Source organism: Lactuca virosa, chromosome 5 (assembly GCF_052849685.1).
Source record: "Lactuca virosa cultivar CGN04683 chromosome 5, Lactuca_virosa_CGN04683_v6, whole genome shotgun sequence".
NCBI lineage: Eukaryota > Viridiplantae > Streptophyta > Magnoliopsida > Asterales > Asteraceae > Lactuca > Lactuca virosa.
In genome coordinates this window covers 456,797,266-456,822,138 of record NC_136430.1, presented here as the reverse complement: position 1 = coordinate 456,822,138, position 24,873 = coordinate 456,797,266, and the positions used below count along the sequence as shown (strand labels likewise).

General features: G+C 46.9%; 1 protein-coding gene across 1 annotated transcript; it reads right to left on the bottom strand.

The window, feature by feature from the left end:
- Window positions 1-21,934: 21,934 nt before the first annotated feature.
- LOC145114509 (FCS-Like Zinc finger 8-like) lies at window positions 21,935-24,069 on the bottom strand. Its single transcript, XM_079050525.1, has 2 exons — window positions 23,025-24,069; window positions 21,935-22,332 (listed from the first exon to the last, which is right to left on the bottom strand). The coding sequence occupies exons 1-2, from the start codon at window positions 23,690-23,692 to the stop codon at window positions 22,257-22,259; spliced, it is 744 nt and encodes a 247-aa protein (XP_078906651.1). The 5' UTR covers window positions 23,693-24,069; the 3' UTR covers window positions 21,935-22,256.
- Between the last annotated feature and the right edge of the window lie 804 nt (window positions 24,070-24,873).

Genomic DNA, 24,873 nt, shown 5'->3' with positions numbered 1-24,873 from the left:
CTAGAATTGTCTAACGTATGTGATTCCTTATAGCCTAAGGGATTGCTTGTTTATGCTATATGAAACTGACATTACTGCTTTAGTTGCTAAGTGTATGCATCATGATTGTACATAATTAGGATTTTATAGCCTTGGCATACTTTATTAGCCTTATTTACTGTTACTTGTTTGCTTGTGGGATTAGTGTAGAATCATTTATTCGACTATCCATATGATCCGATATTATGTGCGATTAGCATACACGAGGCAGATATAGTGTTAGTGAAGGTTTCATGAGATGGGAGTTTGGTTGATAGAGTCCTAGCAGAAACTACGAGTTAGTGGTCACTCTTAGGAGTGTGTATGTAGGGTGCATGGGTACCTCTAGTTATAGTGGGCCTAATTTCCCAGGAATTTCATGGAATCCCTTGAGATAATTACAGGTAGGTGTGGAAGGTGGTATGGGCCCGTAATACTGGAAACACAGAACCAGTACGCGAGTCGAGAAAGTCATGGATTCCAAAGGGTGAGTCGTTGAGTAGTGGTGTGTTATGGTATAATGTTATTTTTCTTAAGTTTTCCCGATTTATGTTCAGTATGGTGGTTACGAGAGGTTCCAGTTTAGGGGTTGATGGTCCGAAGAGGCCAGGATTGAGTAATGATGAGATCCAAGACTTGATCACCACTTAGATGAATTTGGTAGTCATGGAGGCGATTTCAGAAGTATTCGAGTCTTTCAAGGCTACACTGATCGAGATATATGACGAGCATTATGCTACCGTCATTGAAGTTGTTGCTGCCACAACCACTGCAGTCGTTGCTACTGTAGGACTTTAGGGAGGAGGGTCGATGCAGTACCAAAACTTTAATAACATGAAGCCCCCATAGTTTGATGGGGTCAAGGACGCGATTATTTCCATGAGATGAATATCTGATGTTGAGGGGTGTTTCTTCATTTGTTCTTTCCCAGGGAACCAAAAGGTCAAGTTCGCGTTGGACCTTCTTCGTTAAGGAGTGAAGGATTGGTGGAAGTTAGTGACTCATGCTTACTCTCCTACAGAGCAAACCACAATGACTTGGGAGCAGTTCACGGAGATGTTCTACACTGAGTATGTCCCATTGGTAGAGAGAGAGAGAGGTTGGGTCAGGAGTATATATCGTTCAAGCAGATGACAGAATGATGAAAAAGATCACCAAGATGTTTACAGAGAGATCCTTTTTCTGCCTGGAGTATGCTTATTCAGAGCAGGTGTAAATCTCACGATAATTGAGCATGCTCAAGATATAGATTCGAGAGTTCTTGTGGACTCAACAGTACCCAACTTTGGTTGAGCTACAATCGAATGCTAGGAGGAGAGAGATTGAGATGGATACCCATAGGAAGGAATAGAGGTCAGTTTCAGTGTAGTCGCAGTCGACAACTAAGCTGTTCAAGTCTGTCGACTCGAGATTAGGAGTAGTAGAGCATAGGACTTCCGTGTGTGGTAAGTATGGAAAGTTTCATGATGGAGTGTGTCGATCTTCTACATGCCACAAATTTGGTATGGTGGGGCATTTCAGCAGGGATTGCAGACAGAGTGCGCACATTTGTTTTCATTGCGATCAGGTGGGCCATATCAAGGCCTATTGTCCCATCCTCCTTACCTGTGCAGTGCAAAACCCTACACCTTTACCTTGGCAGATGCCATACGGACATCAGGGGGGCGGAGGTGCCTAGGGCAGAAGAAAGAGCCTACCAGTTTGTTGCATAGAATCCAGGAATGGTGACTATGACGACTGCAGGTATGTTCCAGTTATTTATTTTTCATTTATGTATTGAGTTTTGCTTATGGAATATTTCATTTGGGTTGATTGTTGTCTTGTGTGCATATTTTTGTTTTCATGTGATATAAGGTTCTTGGTAAACTGTAGTGTTGGGGTGACATAGACTCAGAACTTGCAAATCGACCTCTCTACATGTTCTTGTTTGATGGAGATTTTGGGGTTGAGTTGAATGGCTCGAAGGACTATCATACTCCACTTCTGGTTGTTTCTTAGGGGCAACAATGAGCAGTGCTCCAGTTAGTTTGATTAGAAGTTTTAGTTTCGTATTGGCTGCGTTCAGATGATTTATATATTCTAAGTGGGGGAGAGTGGAGATTTCGTAGCGGGAGAAGTTTGGACCACGTTCCAGTCTTCGGCCAAACATCTCAAGATTAAAGACTTTTGCATGATTGCTTGATCTTCCGAGTTTTTCGGCAGGTTCGTTTCTAGTTGGCGAATTTTATTCCGATTCGTATTAGTTATAGGTTACGTAGGTGGTTCCTTAATATTTTGTCGTGTTTAGAGTCCTGGAATGTTAGGACGCTCAGGTCGAGGGCTACGATGAGGATCTCCTTGTTTGTTCCTATTTGATTGGGACCCGGGGGTCCGAGTCATGACCCAAAGGCCTGATAGATATAGTTAAGTTTCTCAAGTTCAGTTTTTGAATATGTTAGGTTGAGTGGCTCTGGTAGTGGTTGACGGATCAGGGGTAAGCCCGAGGGTCATTAGTGCTTGACAGATCGGGGGTAAGCCCGTGAGTTGTTAGTGGTTAATGGATCAGGGGTAATCCGGAGAGTCGTTAGTGGTTGACGGATCATGGGTAATCCTGAGAGTCGTTAGTCGTTGATGGATCAAGGGTAAGCCCAAAAGTTATTGGTGGTTGGCGGATCAGGGCAATCAGAGTCAAGTGGGTATATAGTCTAATTTAATATGTGTTTGATTGGTTCTCGTCCAGGGTTTCGCTAGTGCATTTGTATGCGAGGTTATCAGCGATGGTGGTTGGCCATGGATTCTGTGATTCAGTTTATCAGTGGAATGGCGCGAGGCCGGGGAGATCTTGGATAGATCGAATATGTCAATTTTTGGTCAACATGGTTGATGTATATGATGAATTTATTAGTCAGATTGCCAGACACAACCTTGGAGTCTTCGACTTATCTTTGAGGAATTAGTTTCTCACAATGGTAGTTATTTTTCATTTCTCCGGCGGCGCGCGTGATTTGTTGAAAGATTAATTCAACATTGGTTTCAGAAGGTGGTCGTCTGGTTAGAGCATCGATCTAGTGTTGCGATAGATGAGAGATCGATTGTTAGACATTCGGCCAAGAGTAGAATTTACATCTGTTCATGGAGGCCTTGAGGTGGTAACTATAAACCATTGTAAGAGAGTCGTGTCGGCTACTGAAAATGTGGAGGGAACAAAAGAATCCACAAAAGGGTCTTAGGGTGGGAACATAAAAACTCATTTTCCATAATAAATCAGTTGAGGACCTAGAGGGATCAAATGTAAGCTTTTTGGGAAAACCTTTGTGCCACTATGTGGTGTTGGGGTACCACAATGTAGTATGCCAATTATGAGAAACGCGTGTCCTGATGGACACCACGACGTAGCAAGAGGGATGCCACGACGTGGCGATTGCTGCAGCCCAAGCCTATGATTTTGAGGATTTTCTCCACACTTAAAGGTTATAACTCATGGATTAGGGCAACATCCTCAGCCTCCAACCCTCCAACACGAAACCCTAGCCTCCATGAATGACTGGGAGCTTTTTTTCTTGATTTTGTGCTTGTTCGTTAGACTTGGGTGAAGCTTGAAGAAGGAGGGAATCCATTTTGGTGCAAGGAAGCAAGAAGCAAGCTTGGATCCAACATCTTCTTCATATTTCGAAGCTATTTTAGGTATAAAGTTCATACCTTGACATTTCTTTATCTAGATGCAATTTGAGATCATTGGGTGGTTTTGGCCCCTTCCATGGATACTCTTGAACTTTGAGGAACTCCAGAGCTTGTCATGGCTCCCTAATGGTCCCTAAGCTTCTGATGATTGAGAAAAGAGTAATGTTTGGAGTCACCTTTTGTCCATGCACAAGTTTTGGCCATATTAAGGACTTAATGGACTTATGGTTGTAGATCTATCCTTGTGATGAAGTCCTAATGGATAAGGTTGAAAACTTTATCCATTAAGTCATTGAAAAGGGACCATATATGAAGTTATGGGTTTAGATCTATAAGGATTAAACTCTTAATGTAGAATATGGCATTATGCCAGGAACCACGACGTGGTGGTGTCCTGCATGTCGACTGTTTTGTCCTGGCATGCCCACGATGTAGCCATGAGATCTCCACGTTGTGGTGAGCATTGACTTGGTTAACCATTGACTTCCGTTGACTGTTTGTAGCACCCGATTCCTGGTATGTATTTTTATCTAAGTAATCTTGCATTTTGGTCTGGGACTCGGCGAGTTGAGGTCCAACTCGCCGAGTAGGAGCATCTTGGACGCGGGAGTTTAATGAGCTACTCGGCGAGTCGGCGACCGGACTCGGCGAGTAGGTACGGTCCGGACAAAAACCCTAATCTGAGGGTTTGCACCCTATTTAAACGACTTTATTGCGGCCACAACGTCCCCTATGCTCCCAGAAAAGCTCCCTTTGAAACCCTAGCCGTTGTTGAAGCAATCTAAGTCATTTTGGTGGATTTTGGTGTTGGTAGTCTTAAGAAGGAAGGAGAAGAGCTTGAGGAAACAAGAGGAGACCAGAGGGGTTCGAGTTTGTGCTTCATTTTCAGTCCTCAGAAGGTATAAAGTTGCTAACTTGCTTGTTCATTTGCTAGATCCCATTTTGTGGAGATTTAGGGCTTTTATAAGCCATTTTAGGTAGCCAACCATGAATGCAAGCATGGTTGGGGACAAGGCTTCGGATCTAGGTCCTTAGAGGGGTCACAAGGCAGAAAGTGGGTGCTTTTACACCCAAGAAAGACTCCATGCAACCCAAGAGCTTGTTTTAGGACCTTTTGGGCTCAAAGTCCCATGCATGCACGTAAAGTTTGTAACTTTACGTGCTAGAACGTTTGTAGGAGCCTAGATCTATCTTTTGGTCATGAATTGTTCGCTGGAAATCAGGAAATAAGACTTGGACAAACTCGACTCGGCGAGTCGCTCTTAGGACTCGGAGTTGTTGTGTTTCCACTGCAACCAGAGGGGCCATAAGAGGGCCAATTGTCCCCAGCTGACAGCAGCAACAGCACCAGCCCCAGCGACCCTGCGGATCACGGATGGCCGGCAGGGCAAGGCAGAGGCTCTAGTGGTGAGGAGCCGGGCTTTCCAATTGACGACATAGGAGGCACGCGTTGCACCCGATGTGGTGACGGGTATGGTTCTTTTCCCCCCTGATTTATTTATTTACTGCATATGATATTGATGTATGTTTTGCATATGTATGTTAGGATCGTTCCATGTGAACGATATCCCAGTGCAGGTGTTGTTTGATTCAGGTGCCACTCGATCTTTTGTTTCTCTTGCCCTTAGTAAGAGGTTTTCTGAGTCTTCGGGCATGCTCGATTGTCCTTTGGAGGTAGAGATCGCCGATGATCGATCGGTGCGAGCATCAATTGTTTTCAGAGAGTGTGTGTTGAGATTGTTCGAGGAACGCTACCTGGTGAATCTGGTTCCCATTCCTTTGTGTGGGAACAAGGTGATCATAGGTATGGATTGGTTGAGCCCTAATGGGGCGGTGATAGACTGCGCACAGCAGCTGGTGCGAGTCAGGACTCCAAGTGGGGGAGAGTTGGTGATCCACGGCGAGAGGCCACAGCATGGACCCACATTGTGTTCAGCAGCGAGTGCGAGGCGCTACCTTCAGCAGGGTTGCGCCGGGCATGTCGCCTATGTTATGGACACCCGAGAGGCGGGTAAGACGTCAGTGAGCGATGTTCCGGTGGTGCGAGACTACGCAGATGTGTTCCCGGAGGAGCTTCATGGGATTCCCCCGGAGCGTCAGGTGGAGTTCAGGATCGATTTGGTTCCTGGTGCGGCCCCGATTGCCAAGGCGCCGTACCGGTTGGCTCCTCCCGAGATGCAGGAGTTGTCTACGCAGCTGCAGGAGCTGCTAGACAAGGGATTTATCAGGCCGAGTAGTTCGCCTTGGGGAGCCCCGATCCTGTTTGTCAAGAAGAAGGATGGGTCGCACCGTATGTGCATAGACTACCGGGAGCTGAATAAGGTAACGGTGAAGAACCGTTACCCACTCTCGAGGATTGACGACCTCTTTGACCAGCTGCAGGGAGCATCTTGGTTTTCCAATATTGATTTGCGCTCAGGTTACCATCAGATGAGGGTCAGAGAGGAGGATGTGCAGAGGACGGCGTTTCGGACTCGCTATGGTCATTACGAGTTCGTGGTGATGCCCTTCGGGCTCACCAATGCTCCTGCCGCGTTTATGGATCTCATGAACCGCGTATGTAGACCGATGCTGGATCGGTCCGTGATAGTATTTATCGACGACATCCTGGTCTATTCCAAGACGCAGGAGCAGCATGAGGAGCATCTGCGAGAGGTTTTGGATACTCTGAGGAGGAAGAGCTTGTACGCCAAGTTCTCCAAGTGTGAGTTCTGGTTGTGCGAGGTGCAGTTTCTTGGGCACCTTGTCAATCAGAACGAGATTCTGGTCGACCCGGCCAAGGTGGAGGCCGTAATGAGATGGGAGGTTCCGAAATCTCCATCTGAGATTCAGAGTTTCCTGGGATTGGCCGGCTACTATCGGAGATTCATCCAGGATTTCTCCAAGATAGTCGTGCCATTGACTCGGCTAACGAAGAAGGTCGTAGTCTTCCGTTGGGGGCCTGAGCAGCAGGCCGCATTCGAGACCCTGAGGCAGAGATTGTGTGAGGCGCCGATCTTGGCCCTGCCAGAGGGCGTAGAGGATTTTGTGGTATACTGCGACGCGTCTATTTCGGGTTTAGGCACGGTTTTGATGCAGAGAGGGCACGTTATTGCCTACGCTTCGAGGCAGCTGAAGCCTCACGATGCGAATTACCCGACGCATGATTTGGAACTGGGGGCTGTTGTATTCGCCCTCAAGATTTGGTGTCATTACCTATATGGGGTCCATTGTACCATTTACACGGACCATAAGAGCCTGAGGTATCTCATGGACCAGCCAAATCTAAATATGAGGCAGCGTCGGTGGCTTGACGTGGTAAAGGATTATGATTGTGAGATCCTTTACCACCCGGGGAAGGCCAACGTTGTGGCCGACGCGCTTAGCCGCAAGGCAGCACCGATCGGGGATACCTGCATGAGGATGACCGTAGTTACCCCATTATTGGAATAGATCCGAGAGGCCCAGCAGGAGGCTATGAAGGAGGAACATCGAAAGAGCGAGCGTATAGTGGGTCAGGTTTCCTCCTTCGACTATGACAACAGGGGATTATTGACATTACACCGCAGGGTGTGGGTTCCATACCTCAGAGGCGTGCGCCAGGTTCTGATGGAGGAGGCACATAAATACCGATTCTCCATTCATCCCGGGGCGACGAAGATGTATAGGGATCTTCTTCTTGATTATTGGTGGCCCTGCATGAAGCGGGATGTAGCATGGTATGTGGAGCGGTGCTTGACCTGCAGGAAGGTCAAGGCCGAGCACCAGAGGCCACACGACAAGATGCAGCCGTTGGATATTCCGCTGTGGAAATGGGAAGACATCACTATGGATTTCATCACCAAGCTTCCCAGGACCGCGCGGGGAGTGGATTCCATATGGGTCATCGTGGATCGGTTGACCAAGAGTGCCCATTTTATACCGATCCAGGAGAGCATATCAGCCGAGAAGCTGGCCGATATTTATATTCGAGAGGTGGTGGCTCGTCACGGGGTGCCGGTCTCCGTGATTTCTGACAGGGATGTTCGGTTCACTTCCTGGTTTTGGAAGAAATTCCACGACGAGTTGGGTACTCGTCTGCATTTCAGCACCGCCTTTCACCCGCAGACGGATGGCCAGAGCGAGCGGACCATCCAGACTCTGGAAGATATGTTGCGGGCGTGTGTGTTAGGTTTTGGTGGTAGCTGGGATACTTACCTTCCGTTAGCTGAATTCTCCTACAACAACAGCTACCACGCGAGTATTGATCGTCCTCCCTTTGAGATGTTATACGGGAGGAAGTGGAGGACCCCGATATGCTGGGGAGAGGTTGGCCAGAGGGACATGGGGAGCACCGAAGTGGTGCTCAAGACGACGGAGAGGATTCAGCAGGTCCGGAGCAGGCTCCAGACTGCTCAGAGTCGGCAGAAAAGTTATGCCGACAAGCGCCGATCGGACCTGGAGTTTCAGGTCGGGGATATGGTTCTCCTGAAGCTGTCGCCATGGAAGGGCGTCGTCCGATTCAGGAAACGGGGCAAGTTGGGTCCCAGGTATATTGGACCCTTCAGGGTTATAGCCCGGGTGGGCAAGGTGGCATATAGGTTGGATCTGCCAGCCGAACTCAGTCAGATTCATAGCACTTTTCACGTCTCCCAGTTACGGAAATATTTGATGGACGACTCGGCAGTGGTACCATTAGAGGATATTCAGGTCGATAACAGCCCGAACTACATTGAGCGGCCTGTGGCGATCCTGGACCGGAAGTCGAAGGATCTGAGAAACAAAAAGGTCGAGTTGGTAAAGGTGCAATGGCAGCACCGGAAGGGCTCAGAATGGACTTGGGAGCCGGTGGAAGAGTTGATGGAGCATTACCCAGAACTTTTCCAGGATCGAGCAGCAGACTTCGAGGACGAAGTCTAAAATAAGTGGGGGAGATTTGTAGCACCAGATTCCTGGTATGTATTTTTATCTAAGTAATCTTGCATTTTGGTCTGGGACTCGGCGAGTTGAGGTCCAACTCGCGGAGTAGGAGCATCTTGGACGCGGGAGTTTAATGAGCTACTCGGCGAGTCGGTGACCGGACTCGGCGAGTAGGTATGGTTCGGACAAAAACCCTAATATGAGGGTTTGCACCCTATTTAAACGACTTTATTGCGGCCACAACGTCCCCTATGCTCCCAGAAAAGCTCCCTTTGAAACCCTAGCCGTTGTTGAAGCAATCTAAGTCATTTTGGTGGATTTGGGTGTTGGTAGTCTTAAGAAGGAAGGAGAAGAGCTTGAGGAAACAAGAGGAGACCAGAGGGGTTCGAGTTTGTGCTTCATTTTCAGTCCTCAGAAGGTATAAAGTTGCTAACTTGCTTGTTCATTTGCTAGATCCCATTTTATGGAGATTTAGGGCTTTTATAAGCCATTTTAGGTGGCCAACCATGAATGCAAGCATGGTTGGGGACAAGGCTTCGGATCTAGGTCCTTAGAGGGGTCACAAGGCAGAAAGTGGGTGCTTTTACACCCAAGAAAGACTCCATGCAACCCAAGAGCTTGTTTTAGGACCTTTTGGGCTCAAAGTCCCATGCATGCACGTAAAGTTTGTAACTTTACGTGCTAGAACGTTTGTAGGAGCCTAGATCTATCTTTTGGTCATGAATTGTTCGCTGGAAATCAGGAAATAAGACTTGGACAAACTCGACTCGGCGAGTCGCTCTTAGGACTCGGCGAGTCCGAGGCGTGACTGCCCTTTTCTGTTAGGGTTCGAAGGAACCCAGCTGAGTGTTAGAAGGGTTTTAGAGGGTCCTAGGGAAGTGACCCAACGTATGGGACTTAGCGGTGAACCTGGAGTTCATAGGACTCGACGAGCTGTTCTTGAGACTCGGCGAGTCCAAGGAAATCTTCAAAGAACTCGACGAGTTGTTCATACAACTCGGCGAGTCGGGACTGGACCTTCTTAGGATGACGGCGAGCTCGACGAGTTGTTCAACAACCCGGCGAGTCGCTGCCTAGCAGTTCATCTGATGAAGGCGAACTCAACGAGTCGTTCATACGGCTCGGCGAGCCGGTTGAAGGACCATTTAGTGTTCATGTAGAAGGAGAACTTGTCGAGTCATTGCTAAACTCGACGAGTAGTGACGCGGATCAGGATAAAGGAAATGATAGGGACTCGACGAGTTGGCGGCCCAACTCGGCGAGTCAGGACAGCTGAAAAGGACTTTGACCTTGACTTTGTCAAGGGGTAAAATAGTCATTTTGCCCAAAGATTAGTTAGTGGTGTCTGATTGAGTGTTTTATGGAAATGTAGCCGGGGAGTTACCGGAATAGCCAGACAGTTGCCGAGCAGCTTTCCAGCAGTCAGTCTTACGAGGTGAGTTTCCTTCCAGTAGGAACGGGTCTAAGGCACCAACGTCGGCCCGTATAGATGATACGTTAGTATTAGAGTGTGGGCAGAGCCCGTATCTCATAGTTGAGTTTGATTATGATATATGCTTGTATGATAGAATTGTTTATACTCGTTGTGTGTGTGATACTTGTATGTTATGGTTTAGTAGCTGAGTGTGGGCGAGGCCCGTATCTCAGAGATAGTGGAGTGTGGGCGAGGCCCGTATCTCCCAGCTAGCGGAGTGTGGGCGAGGCCCGTATCTCCATGAGTGTGGGCGAGGCCCGTATCTCCTAGCTGTTCATTATATGTGTATGGTATGTGGTATTATGGGGGAACTCACTAAGCTTAATGCTTACAGTTTTCAGTGTTGTTTCAGTTACCTCTTCAGCGAAGGGGAAGGAGCCGGCACGGTAGCTGTACATCATACACACGCCTCAGTTCCGCATTAGGAGATTTTCATTGGGATTGTACTCTGACATTATCACGGTTTTTATGAGTTTGGTTTTCAGTTATGACACAATGTTTTATGAGATGTTATGAATTAACAATATTTTCTTACAAAGGTTTCTGTTAAAACTATTATCTAAAAGAAATTTTTTGACGTGAAATTTGGGACGTTACAAGTTGGTATCAGAGCCCTGGTTTGAGGGATTCGGACGCACCTTCGGGAGTGTCTGGACTCAAATCGAGGGACTAAAAGATTTTTACAAAAGAAAATGATTTTTCTAAAAGTTAAGATAAAGAGTTTTGAAAAAGAACAAAGTGTGTGATGTGCGCGACTGGCCGAGCTCAAGTAAGTATTCCCCATAGTACCCATACAAGTTTATGTTATGTTAGCATTTTCAGTAGAACAACATGCTAGAATAGGACCAAGGATCTAGGAATGATGCCTTATATGCCTGTTTTATGTGTTCAGCTTATGAGAATTGCATGCTAGTATTGAGTAGACAGTAGTAGGATAGTCTGTTTAGGTTATGCCTGACAATATGAGTTAGCATTGCATGATAGTACAGTTCATGTTATAAGGATGGGATTGCTTGGGTTTGTTTCCTTACGTCTGAATGTTGTTTGCTTTGTGCTTAGCGGGACCTTGAGTAATGGGAGTTAGCTATTAGGTGGATGCATTAAAGCCACATGTGATCGGAGTTGGATAATCTCAGAGTACCGGGTCCGACCCTATTGCATAGCTCTTGTTTGAGTCCTAACCGTTGTAGGGATGCGTCCCTTACTCGAAGGATTATCCAAGTCTCATTGCATGTGACGGCACTCAGGTAACGGCTAACTGGCATTACGAGGGGACCTTCAGCAGCTGAGGACCAGGTTGGTTCAGGGATTTCCTAGGGTAAGCCTAGGATGAGAGTAGCAGAAACAGTAGTAGTAGCAGGAACTTGGTGGAGTCGAGGCAGTCCTTGAGGAAAGTACGGATAGATGTGGAAGGTAGTATGGGCCCGTACTACTGAAAGCAGAGGATCCGTACTCGAATCAAGGAAGGCCGAGACGAGACCAGGGAGCTTGTGGTAGAAATGATCCCTCTATATGTATCAGTACCACTGACAATTGTCGTTATGTATTGCAGAATGATGGTACTACATTCGAGGCCAGCGGTGGGCAGTTCAGGAGAGGGGTCGGGTTCGGGATCAGGTACCGAGCCAGTAGACGAGAGACTACGCGAGTTCATCGCGTCAGAGATCACCAGAGGCATCCTTGATGCGACCCCGATTATCTTTGGGTCGGTCAAGGAGGGGATCGTAGAGTTGATGGAGGAACGCCTCCGGGTGTTCAGAAGTGACATGGCCACTACCCAGTCAGGACCACGCACACTGTCCTTTAAGGACTTCAGGGGCAGTGGTGCGCCGGATTTTCATGGGGCAAAGGACCCCATTGCTGCTAGATGATGGATCGCAGACATTGAGTCTGCGCAATTGACCAGCTTCTGCCCCGAGGGGTCGAAGGTACGATTCGCGGCGGGATGTTTGAGAGATAGAGCCAGAGATTGGTGGGATTCGGTCGGTGACTCCCTGGGAGCCTCAGCTATTGAGGCTATGACATGGCCGGACTTCGTGACCAGATTACAGGCTGAGTTCGCACCCGCTGTGGAGCTCCAGCAACTAGCCCGGGAGTTTCTCGATATGAGGCAGACGACTGAGTCCGTGGCGGAGATCACCGCCAAGTTTCGAGAGAGGGCTTTATTGGTGCCTCGGTATGCGGGAGATGAGGATATGAGGAGGACCCGCAACCACGACATGCTGCGGGCCGACATTCGTGAGCATGTCAGCTTATCCGCTTGTCCCACCCTGGATTCTATTATTACCAGGGTGAGGGAGAGAGAGATTGATCTAGAGCACATTGGTAAGAGGAAAGCTGAGGAGGGATTGGTGACTGGGGCTTCAGGGAAGAAGCCCAAGGGGCTAGATGGGAGGCCGAAACGCCAGCCGGGACAGGGCCGCTGCTAGAAATGCGGCAGGTCTCATGAGGGAGCGTGCATGATGGGATCGTCTGGCTACTACAAGTGTGGCAAGACGGGACATTTCAGCAGGGATTGTACTTTCCCTGCAACCACCTATCAGACATCGGAGTTGTTGTGTTTCCACTGCAACCAGAGGGGCCATAAGAGGGCCAATTGTCCCCAGCTGACAGCAGCAACAGCGCCAGCCCTAGCGACCCTGCAGATCACGGATGGCCGGCAGGGCAAGGCAGAGGCTCCAGTGGTGAGGAGCCGGGCTTTCCAGTTGACGACAGAGGAGGCACGCGTTGCACCCGATGTGGTGACGGGTATGGTTCTTTTCTCCCCCTGATTTATTTATTTACTGCATATGATATTGATGTATGTTTTGCATATGTATGTTAGGATCGTTCCATGTGAACGGTATCCCAGTGCAGGTGTTGTTTGATTCAGGTGCCACTCGATCTTTTGTTTCTCTTGCCCTTAGTAAGAGGTTTTCTGAGTCTTCGGGCATGCTCGATTGTCCTTTGGAGGTAGAGATCGCCGATGATCGATCGGTGCGAGCATCAACAGTTTTCAGAGAGTGTGTGTTGAGATTGTTCGAGGAACGCTACCTGGTGAATCTGGTTCCCATTCCTTTGTGTGGGAACAAGGTGATCATAGGTATGGATTGGTTAAGCCCTAATGGGGCGGTGATAGACTGCACACAGCAGCTGGTGCGAGTCAGGACTCCAAGTGGGGGAGAGTTGGTGATCCACGGCGAGAGGCCACAGCATGGACCCACATTGTGTTCAGCAGCGAGTGCGAGGCCCTACCTTCAGCAGGGTTGCGCCGGGCATGTCGCCTATGTTATGGACACCCGAGAGGCGGGTAAGACGTTAGTGAGCGATGTTCCGGTGGTGCGAGACTACGCAGATGTGTTCCCGGAGGAGCTTCCTGGGATTCCCCCGGAGCGTCAGGTGGAGTTCAGGATCGATTTGGTTCCTGGTGCGGCCTCGATTGCCAAGGCGCCGTACCGGTTGGCTCCTCCCGAGATGCAGGAGTTGTCTACGCAACTGCAGGAGCTGCTAGACAAGGGATTTATTAGGCCGAGTAGTTCGCCTTGGGGAGCCCCGATCCTGTTTGTCAAGAAGAAGGATGGGTCGCACCGTATGTGCATAGACTACCGGGAGCTGAATAAGGTAACGATGAAGAACCGTTACCCACACCCGAGGATTGACGACCTCTTTGACCAGCTGCAGGGAGCATCTTGGTTTTCCAATATTGATTTGCGCTCAGGTTACCATCAGATGAGGGTCAGAGAGGAGGATGTGCAGAGGACGGCGTTTCGGACTCGCTATGGTCATTACGAGTTCGTGGTGATGCCCTTCGGGCTCACCAATGCTCCTGCCACATTTATGGATCTCATGAACCGCGTATGTAGACCGATGCTGGATCGGTCCGTGATAGTATTTATCGACGACATCCTGGTCTATTCCAAGATGCAGGAGCAGCCTGAGGAGCATCTGCGAGAGGTTTTGGATACTCTGAGGAGGAAGAGCTTGTACGCCAAGTTCTCCAAGTGTGAGTTCTGGTTGCGCGAGGTGCAGTTTCTTGGGCACCTTGTCAATCAGAACGAGATTCTGGTCGACCCGGCCAAGGTGGAGGCCGTAATGAGATGGGAGGTTCCGAAATCTCCATCTGAGATTCGGAGTTTCCTGGGATTGGCCGGCTACTATCGGAGATTCATCCAGGATTTCTCCAAGATAGTCGTGCCATTGACTCGGCTAACGAAGAAGGCCGTAGTCTTCCGTTGGGGGCCTGAGCAGCAGGCCGCATTCGAGACCCTGAGGCAGAGATTGTGTGAGGCGCCGATCTTGGCCCTGCCAGAGGGCGTAGAGGAGTTTGTGGTATACTGCGACGCGTCTATTTCAGGTTTAGGCGCGGTTTTGATGCAGAGAAGGCACGTTATTGCCTACGCTTCGAGGCAGCTGAAGCCTCACGATGCGAATTACCCGACGCATGATTTGGAACTGGGGGCTGTTGTATTCGCCCTCAAGATTTGGCGCCATTACCTATATGGGGTCCATTGTACCATTTACACGGACCATAAGAGCCTGAGGTATCTCATGGACCAGCCAAATCTAAATATGAGGCAGCGTCGGTGGCTTGACGTGGTAAAGGATTATGATTGTGAGATCCTTTACCACCCGGGGAAGGCCAACGTTGTGGCCGACGCGCTTAGCCGCAAGGCAGCACCGATCGGGGATACCTGCATGAGGATGACCGTAGTGACCCCATTATTGGAATAGATCCGAGAGGCCCAGCAGGAGGCTATGAAGGAGAAACATCGAAAGAGCGAGCGTATAGTGGGTCAGGTTTCCTCCTTCGACTATGACAACAGGGGATTATTGACATTACACCACAGGGTGTGGGTTCCATACCTCAGAGGCGTGCGCCAGGTTCTGATGGAGGAGGCGCATAAATCCCGATTCTCCATTCATCCCGGGGCGACGAAGATGTATAGGGATCTTCTTCTTGATTATTGGTGGCCCTGCATGAAGCGGGATGTAGCATGGTATGTGGAGCGGTGCTTGACCTGCAGGAAGGTCAAGGCCGAGCACCAGAGGCCACACGGCAAGATGCAACCGTTGGATATTCCGCTGTGGAAATGGGAAGACATCACTATGGATTTCATCACCAAGCTTCCCAGGACCGCGCGGGGAGTGGATTCCATATGGGTCATCGTGGATCGGTTGACCAAGAGTGCCCATTTTATACCGATCCAGGAGAGCATATCAGCCGAGAAGCTGGCCGATATTTATATTCGAGAGGTGGTGGCTCGTCACGGGGTGCCGGTCTCCGTGATTTCTGACAGGGATGTTCGGTTCACTTCCAGGTTTTGGAAGAAATTCCACGACGAGTTGGGTACTCGTCTGCATTTCAGCACCGCCTTTCACCCGCAGACAGATGGCCAGAGCGAGCGGACCATCCAGACTCTGGAAGATATGTTGCGGGCGTGTGTGTTAGGTTTTGGTGGTAGCTGGGATACTTACCTTCTGTTGGCTGAATTCTCCTACAACAACAGCTACCACGCGAGTATTGATCGTCCTCCCTTTGAGATGTTATACGGGAGGAAGTGCAGGACCCCGATATGCTGGGGCGAGGTTGGCCAGAGGGTCATAAGGAGCACCGAAGTGGTGCTCAAGACGACGAAGAGGATTTAGCAGGTTCGGAGCGGGCTCCAGACTGTTCAGAGTCGGCAGAAAAGTTATGCCGACAAGCGCCGATCGGACCTGGAGTTTCAGGTCGGGGATATGGTTCTCCTGAAGCTGTCGCCATGGAAGGGCGTCATCCGATTCAGGAAACGGGGCAAGTTGGGTCCTAGGTATATTGGACCCTTCAGGGTTATAGCCCGGGTGGGCAAGGTGGCATATAGGTTGGATCTGCCAGCCGAACTCAGTCAGATTCATAGCACTTTTCACGTCTCCCAGTTACGGAAATATTTGATGGACGACTCGGCAGTGGTACCATTAGAGGATATTCAGGTCGATGACAACCCGAACTACATTGAGCGGCCTGTGGCGATCCTGGACCGGAAGTCGAAGGATCTGAGAAACAAGAAGGTCGAGTTGGTAAAGGTGCAATGGCAGCACCGGAAGGGCTCAGAATGGACTTGGGAGCCGGTGGAAGAGATGATGGAGCATTACCCATAACTTTTCCAAGATCGAGCAGCAGACTTCGAGGACGAAGTCTAAAATAAGTGGGGGAGATTTGTAGCACCAGATTCCTGGTATGTATTTTTATCTAAGTAATCTTGCATTTTGGTCTGGGACTCGGCGAGTTGAGGTCCAACTCGCGGAGTAGGAGCATCTTGGACGCGGGAGTTTAATGAGCTACTCGGCGAGTCGGCGACCGGACTCGGCGAGTAGGTACGGTCCGGACAAAAACCCTAATCTGAGGGTTTGCACCCTATTTAAACGACTTTATTGCGGCCACAACGTCCCCTATGCTCCCAGAAAATCTCCCTTTGAAACCCTAGCCGTTGTTGAAGCAATCTAAGTCATTTTTGTGGATTTGGGTGTTGGTAGTCTTAAGAAGGAAGGAGAAGAGCTTGAGGAAACAAGAGGAGACCAGAGGGGTTCGAGTTTGTGCTTCATTTTCAGTCCTCAGAAGGTATAAAGTTGCTAACTTGCTTGTTCATTTGCTAGATCCCATTTTGTGGAGATTTAGGGCTTTTATAAGCCATTTTAGGTGGCCAACCATGAATGCAAGCATGGTTGGGGACAAGGCTTCGGATCTAGGTCCTTAGAGGGGTCACAAGGCAGAAAGTGGGTGCTTTTACACCCAAGAAAGACTCCATGCAACCCAAGAGCTTGTTTTAGGACCTTTTGGGCTCAAAGTCCCATGCATGCACGTAAAGTTTGTAACTTTACGTGCTAGAAAGTTTGTAGGAGCCTAGATCTATCTTTTGGTCATGAATTGTTCGCTGGAAATCAGGAAATAAGACTTGGACAAACTCGACTCGGCGAGTCGCTCTTAGGACTCGGCGAGTCCGAGGCGTGACTGCCCTTTTCTGTTAGGGTTCGAAGGAACCCAGCTGAGTGTTAGAAGGGTTTTAGAGGGTCCTAGGGAAGTGACCCAACGTATGGGACTTAGCGGTGAACCTGGAGTTCATAGGACTCGACGAGCTGTTCTTGAGACTCGGCGAGTCCAAGGAAATCTTCAAAGAACTCGACGAGTTGTTCATACAACTCGGCGAGTCGGGACTGGACCTTCTTAGGATGACGGCGAGCTCGACGAGTTGTTCAACAACCCGACGAGTCGTTGCCTAGCAGTTCATCTGATGAAGGCGAACTCGAAGAGTCGTTCATACGGCTCGGCGAGCCGGTTGAAGGACCATTTAGTGTTCATGTAGAAGGAGAACTTGTCGAGTCATTGCTAAACTCGACGAGTAGTGACGCGGATAAGGATAAAGGAAATGATAGGGACTCGACGAGTTGACGGCCCAACTCGGCGAGTCAGGACAGCTGGAAAAGGACTTTGACCTTGACTTTGTCAAGGGGTAAAATAGTCATTTTGCCCAAAGATTAGTTAGTGGTGTCTGATTGAGTGTTTTATGGAAATGTAGCCGGGGAGTTACCGGAATAGCCAGACAGTTGCCGAGCAGCTTTCCAGCAGTCAGTCTTACGAGGTGAGTTTCCTTCCAGTAGGAACGGGTCTAAGGCACCAACGTCGGCCCGTATAGATGATACGTTAGTATTAGAGTGTGGGCAGAGCCCGTATCTCATAGTTGAGTTTGATTATGATATATGCTTGTATGATAGAATTGTTTATACTCATTGTATGTGTGATACTTGTATGTTATGGTTTAGTAGCTGAGTGTGGGCTAGGCCCGTATCTCAGAGATAGTGGAGTGTGGGCGAGGCCCGTATCTCCCAGCTAGCGGAGTGTGGGCGAGGCCCGTATCTCCATGAGTGTGGGCGAGGCCTGTATCTCCTAGCTGTTCATTATATGTGTATGGTATGTGGTATTATGGGGGAACTCACTAAGCTTCATGCTTACAGTTTTCAGTGTTGTTTCAGGTACCTCTTCAGCGAAGGGGAAGGAGCCGGCACGGTAGCTGCACATCATACACACGCCTCAGTTCCGCATTAGGAGATTTTCCTTGGGATTGTACTCTGACATTATCACGGTTTTTTATGAGTTTGGTTTTCAGTTATGACACAATGTTTTATGAGATGTTATGAATTAACAATATTTTCTTACAAAGGTTTCTGTTAAAACTATTATCTAAAAGAAATTTTTTGACGTGAAATTTGGGACGTTACAAGTTGGTATCAGAGCCCTGGTTTGAGGGATTCGAACGCACCTTCGGGAGTGTCTGGACTCAAATCGAGGGACTAAAAGATTTTTACAAAAGAAAATGATTTTTCTAAAAGTTAAGATAAAGAGTTTTGAAAAAGAACAAAGTGTGTGATGTGCGCGACTGGCCGAGCTCAAGTAAGTATTCCCCAAAGTACCCATACAAGTTTATGTTATGTTAGCATTTTCAGTAGAACAACATGCTAGAATAGGACCAAGGATCTAGGAATGATGCCTTATGTGCCTGTTTTATGTGTTCAGCTTATGAGAATTGCATGCTAGTATTGAGTAGACAGTAGTAGGATAGCCTATTTAGGTTATGCCTGACAATATGAGTTAGCATTGCATGATAGTACAGTTCCTGTTATAAGGATGGGATTGCTTGGGTTTGTTTCCTTACGTCTGAATGCTGTTTGCTTTGTGCTTAGCGGGACCTTGAGTAATGGGAGTTAGCTATTAGGTGGATGCATTAAAGCCACATGTGATCAGAGTTGGATAATCTCAGAGTACCGGGTCCGACCCTATTGCGTAGCTCTTGTTTGAGTCCTAACCGTTGTAGGGATGCGTCCCTTACTCGAAGGATTATCCAAGTCTCATTGCATGTGACGACACTCAGGTAACGGCTAACTGGCATTCGAGGGGACCTTCAGCAGCTGAGGACCAGGTTGGTTCAGGGATTTCCTAGGGTAAGCCTAGGATGAGAGTAGCAGAAACAGTAGTAGTAATAGGAACTTGGTGGAGTCGAGACAGTCCTTGAGGAAAGTACGGATAGATGTGGAAGGTAGTATGGGCCCGTACTACTGAAAGCAGAGGATCCGTACTCGAATCAAGGAAGGCCGAGACGAGACCAGGGAGCTTGTGGTAGAAATGATCCCTCTATATGTATCAGTACCACTGACAATTGTCGTTATGTATTGCAGAATGGTGGTACTACGTTCGAGGCCAGCGGTGGGCAGTTCAGGAGAGGGGTCGGGTTCGGGATCAGGTACCGAGCCAGTAGACGAGAGACTACGCGAGTTCATCGCGTCAGAGATCACCAGAGGCATCCTTGATGCGACCCCGATTATCTTTGGGTCGGTCAAGGAGGGGATCGTAGAGTTGATGGAGGAACGCCTCCGGGCGTTCAGAAGTGACATGGCCACTACCCAGTCAGGACCACGCACACTGTCCTTTAAGGACTTCAGGGGCAGTGGTGCGCCGGATTTTCATGGGGCAAAGGACTCCATTGCTGCTAGACGATGGATCGCAGACATTGAGTCTGCGCAATTGACCAGCTTCTGCCCCGAGGGGTCGAAGGTACGATTCGCGGCGGGATGTTTGAGCGATAGAGCCAGAGATTGGTGGGATTCGGTCGATGACTCCCTGGGAGCCTCAGCTATTGAGGCTATGACATGGCCGGACTTCGTGACCAGATTCCGGGCTGATTTCGCACCCGCTGTGGAGCTCCAGCAACTAGCCCGAGAGTTTCTCGATATGAGGCAGACGACTGAGTTCGTGGCGGAGATCACCGCCAAGTTTCGAGAGAGGGCTTTATTGGTGCCTCAGTATGCGGGAGATGAGGATATGAGGAGGACCCGCTACCACGACATGCTGCGGGCCGACATTCGTGAGCATGTCAGCTTCTCCGCTTGTCTCACCCTGGATTCTATGATTGCCAGGGCGAGGGAGAGAGAGATTGATCTAGAGCACATTGGTAAGAGGAAAGCTGAGGAGGGATTGGTGACTGGGGTTCAGGGAAGAAGCACAAGGGGCTAGATGGGAGGCCGAAAGGCCAGCCGGGACAGGGCCGCTGCAAGAAATGCGACAGGTCTCATGAGGGAGCGTGCAGGATGGGATCGTCTGGCTACTACAAGTGCGGCAAGACGGGACATTTCAGCAGGGATTGTATTGTCCCTGCACCCAACTATCAGACATCGGAGTTGTTGTGTTTCCACTGCAACCAGAGGGGCCATAAGAGGGCCAATTGTCCCCAGCTGACAGCAGCAGCAGCGCCGGTGAAGGCGCCAGCCCCAGCGACCCTGCAGATCACGGATGGCCGGCAGGGCAAGGCAGAGGCTCCAGTGGTGAGGAGCCGGGCTTTCCAGTTGACGACAGAGGAGGCACGCGTTGCACCCGATGTGGTGACGGGTATGGTTCTTTTCCCCCCTGATTTATTTATTTACTGCATATGATATTGATGTATGTTTTGCATATGTATGTTAGGATCGTTCCATGTGAGCGGTATCCCAATGCAGGTGCTGTTTGATTCAGGTGCCACTCGATCTTTTGTTTCTCTTGCCCTTAGTAAGAGGTTTTCTGAGTCTTCGGGCATGCTCGATTGTCCTTTGGAGGTAGAGATCGCCGATGATCGATCGGTGCGAGCATCAGCAGTTTTCAGAGTCTGTGTGTTGAGATTGTTCGAGGAACGCTACCTGGTGAATCTGTTTCCCATTCCTTTGCGTGGGAACAAGGTGATCATAGGTATGGATTGGTTGAGCCCTAATGGGGCGGTGATAGACTGCGCACATCAGCTGGTGCGAGTCAGGACTCCAAGTGGGGGAGAGTTGGTGATCCACGGCGAGAGGCCACAGCATCGACCCACATTGTGTTCAGCAGCGAGTGCGAGGCGCTACCTTCAGCAGGTTTGCGCCGGGCATGTCGCCTATGTTATGGACACCCGAGAGGCGGTTAAGACGTCAGTGAGCGATGTTCCGGTGGTGCGAGACTACGCAGATGTGTTCCCGGAGGAGCTTCCTGGGATTCCCCCGGAGCGTCAGGTGGAGTTCAGGATCGATTTGGTTCCTGGTGCGGCCCCGATTGCCAAGGCGTCGTACCGGTTGGCTCCTCCCGAGATGCAGGAGTTGTCTATGCAGCTGCAGGAGCTGCTACACAAGGGATTTATCAGGCCGACAGGTAGACTAGTGTAGAAAGTTGCTTGTGTTGATGTTCATGTTGATTGTTTGTTTGCTATATATGCCGACATATCTTCTGATGCGTTGAGGCGGTCCTGCTTTGTACGGTAGGCCATGATACCCAGGCAGGCCAACGGTATACTGTCGGCCTTACGAGGCAGTCCAGTCAGACTGAAAGCTTATGCGTGTATGCATTGTATGTATGTTGTGGTGTGATATTTTAGGGGAACTCACTAACGGTACACATTCATTAGCAACATTGGAGTTTTGCATTTCATTCATCATAATCATATTTTCGAATTCAGATATTTATTGACATATATCTTCAGTTAATGAACATGGCAAGTATACATAGGAAATTGGGGTTGGGATCCCATTGATCTAACGGAACCAACAGGCTAACGGCTAGGACATGAAAAATAAAGGGTGCTGCTATTAAGACACATTTTCTTTGTCTACAATTTTAATCAATAAAAATACTTTAAAATCTATATAGGATGTCTAAATGATAAAATAAGATGTTTTTTTAGTCAACCTCAAAATAAAAGATTTGGAGGTAGACCTTCTACCGGAATGGAGTCACCACCTCTCAACAACTACGTTTATTAATTTTATATCATAATAAATTATCTAAATCATATTAAATGGTATTACATGATTATATATATATATATATATATATATATATATATATATATATATATATATATTTTATTATCCATAAAAAAAGGTGTAATTAAACGACACTAGTTGCTTCAAATCAATCATATAACAAACACTTCCAAAATAACATCATCACCAAACTCGTTTTCCTTTTCTTTCTCTACAAAATTATTACAAGGATAGTGGAATGGTAAAACAAAAAAACTAAAATTAAAAATCAAAAACAAGAAAACACCCGATAATCATCCACCCTACTTGCTAAACATTACAATCCAATCCAATCAAATCATCCAATCCAATCAAATCATGCGAAACATATTAAAATCCCCATCTTCTCGATAGTAAGTCCCTATTAGGACTTCAACACAAATATAAGAAAAAGACAAAATAGTCATTTCAATAATAATTATTATGAGTTCATCAACAACCCATCCAAAACCATTTCTTGGCATCTGCATTCTTCACTGCAAAAAGCCTTCTCACCCCTGTAACATTATCCCATTACATTAAAGATATGTTTTAATAAAGTGGTATTTAAGCCAAATTACATGAAAAAAATTGAATCTTACATTTATGTATTATGATATTTTCTAATAAATTGTCAGATGATTGGTCAAAACAGAAAACAAATATTCCTCATGTGATTTTCTAAATCTTTCTAAAACGACAAAAAAATAAACGAGCTTGTCAATTTTCATAAGTATATCAATAACATCTTATTCATGCAATTAACCATAGTTTCTTTGTTTGCATCTACTTTTCAAATAACTGTTAAGAGTTTAAGAATCAAAATTGAATATGATAATCACTTCCTTGAACATAAAATTAGTTTGGCTAATTTTACATTTTCATAATAATTTTTGTACAACAACTCTTTAAATTATAGCTTGCTACCTTGAATTTAATTTACTTTTGACAAAACCATAACCACCTAAAGTGCTTTTAAATTGTCAAATCAGCTACCAGTTGATAACATATGCAATAATTCACTTTATCTGAACCTAAAAAGATATATGCAAACTCAACACAAATTTACATACAAAAAAAAAAAAAACAAACAACAAAAACTGTTTTGTAATTATATAAAATATTTTTTCCAGTTTTTTATGTAAGTTTTAATCAATAAAAAAATATATTATACTTTAAAAGTAATAACTACTTGGGAATTGGAACTAACCTGTAAATATAGATATCAGCGTCTTCTTCAAGATTCTTTTTGCAGGTATGACAAAGGCTTAAAAAACTCTCACATGGCGGTTTCGGACCAGGCTTCTTCAAATTGGTCGACCCGATTACCCCACAACAACTCTCCACAACACAATTATCATAAATATGGGTCGTTTTCGGGTTCGGGCCATGAGAAATCACTCGGGTATACTCCTCTGAAAGCTCCATTTCCCTCAAAGAAAGCTGGCGGGTAAATCCTCGGGGCGACCCGAACCCCGTCGGCGTTGACGCAGGTGTACCGGAAAACTGAGAGCTACGTGTCTTGATCCCGTAATCGCCGGGAGAATCTGGAATCTGAATCTTGAGATTTGATGCGAACAAAACTTTCCGATTAATAGTATTGGGTTTACAAATGGTTTCACTGGGCTGTTCATCAATTAGTGCTAACGCAATACCTTCATGATCGAATTTCTCAGATGCGTTTTTTATTTCCTCGAAGATTTTCATGGGTTTGATTCGATTTTTGTTGTTTTCAAATGGGTTGTTGACAGAATTTTTGTTGGCGTCGAGAATCGAAGTGGGTGATGGTTGTGAGTCTTGCAGGGTTTTGGGGGAGAAGAATCCATTAAAGAACCGTGGTGAAGGAAGAAAAGAAGAAATGGGTCTTTGATCCGCCATGATCGAGTTGTCCAAGATCTCGGAATCAAAATTAAAATTGAAAAAGAGAAAGAAAGATTTCAGTAACTTCCATGGTGATTTCAAGAAAAACAAGAAGTGATACGGATTAAAACCCAAGTGTTTGTGACGAAATTTAGATTGGATTTTTTGTGATTTAATCTACCCATTCGATCAAGAAATTTGGGGGTATGATCAATGAAGTTAGGGAAAAACTTTGTGAGTTTGATCTAACGGATACTCTTCTTTGGAGACATCGCTATTATGAACATTTTTCGAGATTGAGGGAGAGAAAGATGGTTTTGTTTAGGTGATAACTGAAATGGCTTTGGAGTTTGAAGGCTTTTTAAAAAGAGAGCTAAGGAAAAGCGAGATAGAGAGAGAGAGAGACTTGATATTTAATTAAATTTATATTTGAAGTACAAAATAATCTAAACCAAAGATATCATTGTTTTCAATCGGATTCTTGGAGTTAATAGTATAAAGTTTTCGGTATGTGCTATCAAAATTCTCGAAGTTCGACTGTTGGAAGATTAAGATTATGGTTAAAATATGTTTGAAATTTATAACTTTATTTATGGTTTTTTATCATTATTTTTATATAGGTATATTAAAATTGGAACCTACAACCCTAGAATATTGAAACTAATCCTAGAACATGTTATGTTGGTTTTTAATATTTCAAAATCGCTCTTAAAATTGTCGATGTTGGGGTTTTAATTTTTTATTACAGAATAAATTGATTGACTATTACAACATACAAGGTTGTAGAACTCGCTACTTGGTACCTGTTCGGCCGAATGTCGAGTAGCGAGTACCCAAGAGTTTTCGGGGAGTATTCGGATTTGGTAATTCATGTAGAAATATTTTTAGGGAAATTATATATGTCGAAGTCACAAGTTAAAATCATAAGTTGATTGAAATATATAACAAAATTAGATACATGTGCATACACAAAAACTGAAAAACACACAATGGTCTCACTTCGTGAATAACTACTGAAAATTTAAGATATATATGTAGTAATAATCTCATGTGTGTGTGTGTGTGTTAAATAATAAATCATTAACTATATTATACATATTAATCACCAAGTTGACCGAGTTTTACAACACTGCTCACTTCAGTAAGGGGCCGATCGGGGAGTACTCGGATTCTGTAACTCGCCTCGGTAAGCGGCTGAG

Bases quoted from the DNA above. Each gene is read 5' to 3' on its own strand.
- LOC145114509 (XM_079050525.1), bottom strand. From the start codon at position 23,692: ATGGCGGATCAAAGACCCATTTCTTCTTTTCTTCCTTCACCACGGTTC. The intron at 22,333-23,024 runs GTTAGTTCCAAT...ATAATGTTACAG, and splicing joins GCTGATATCTATATTTACAG to GGGTGAGAAGGCTTTTTGCA.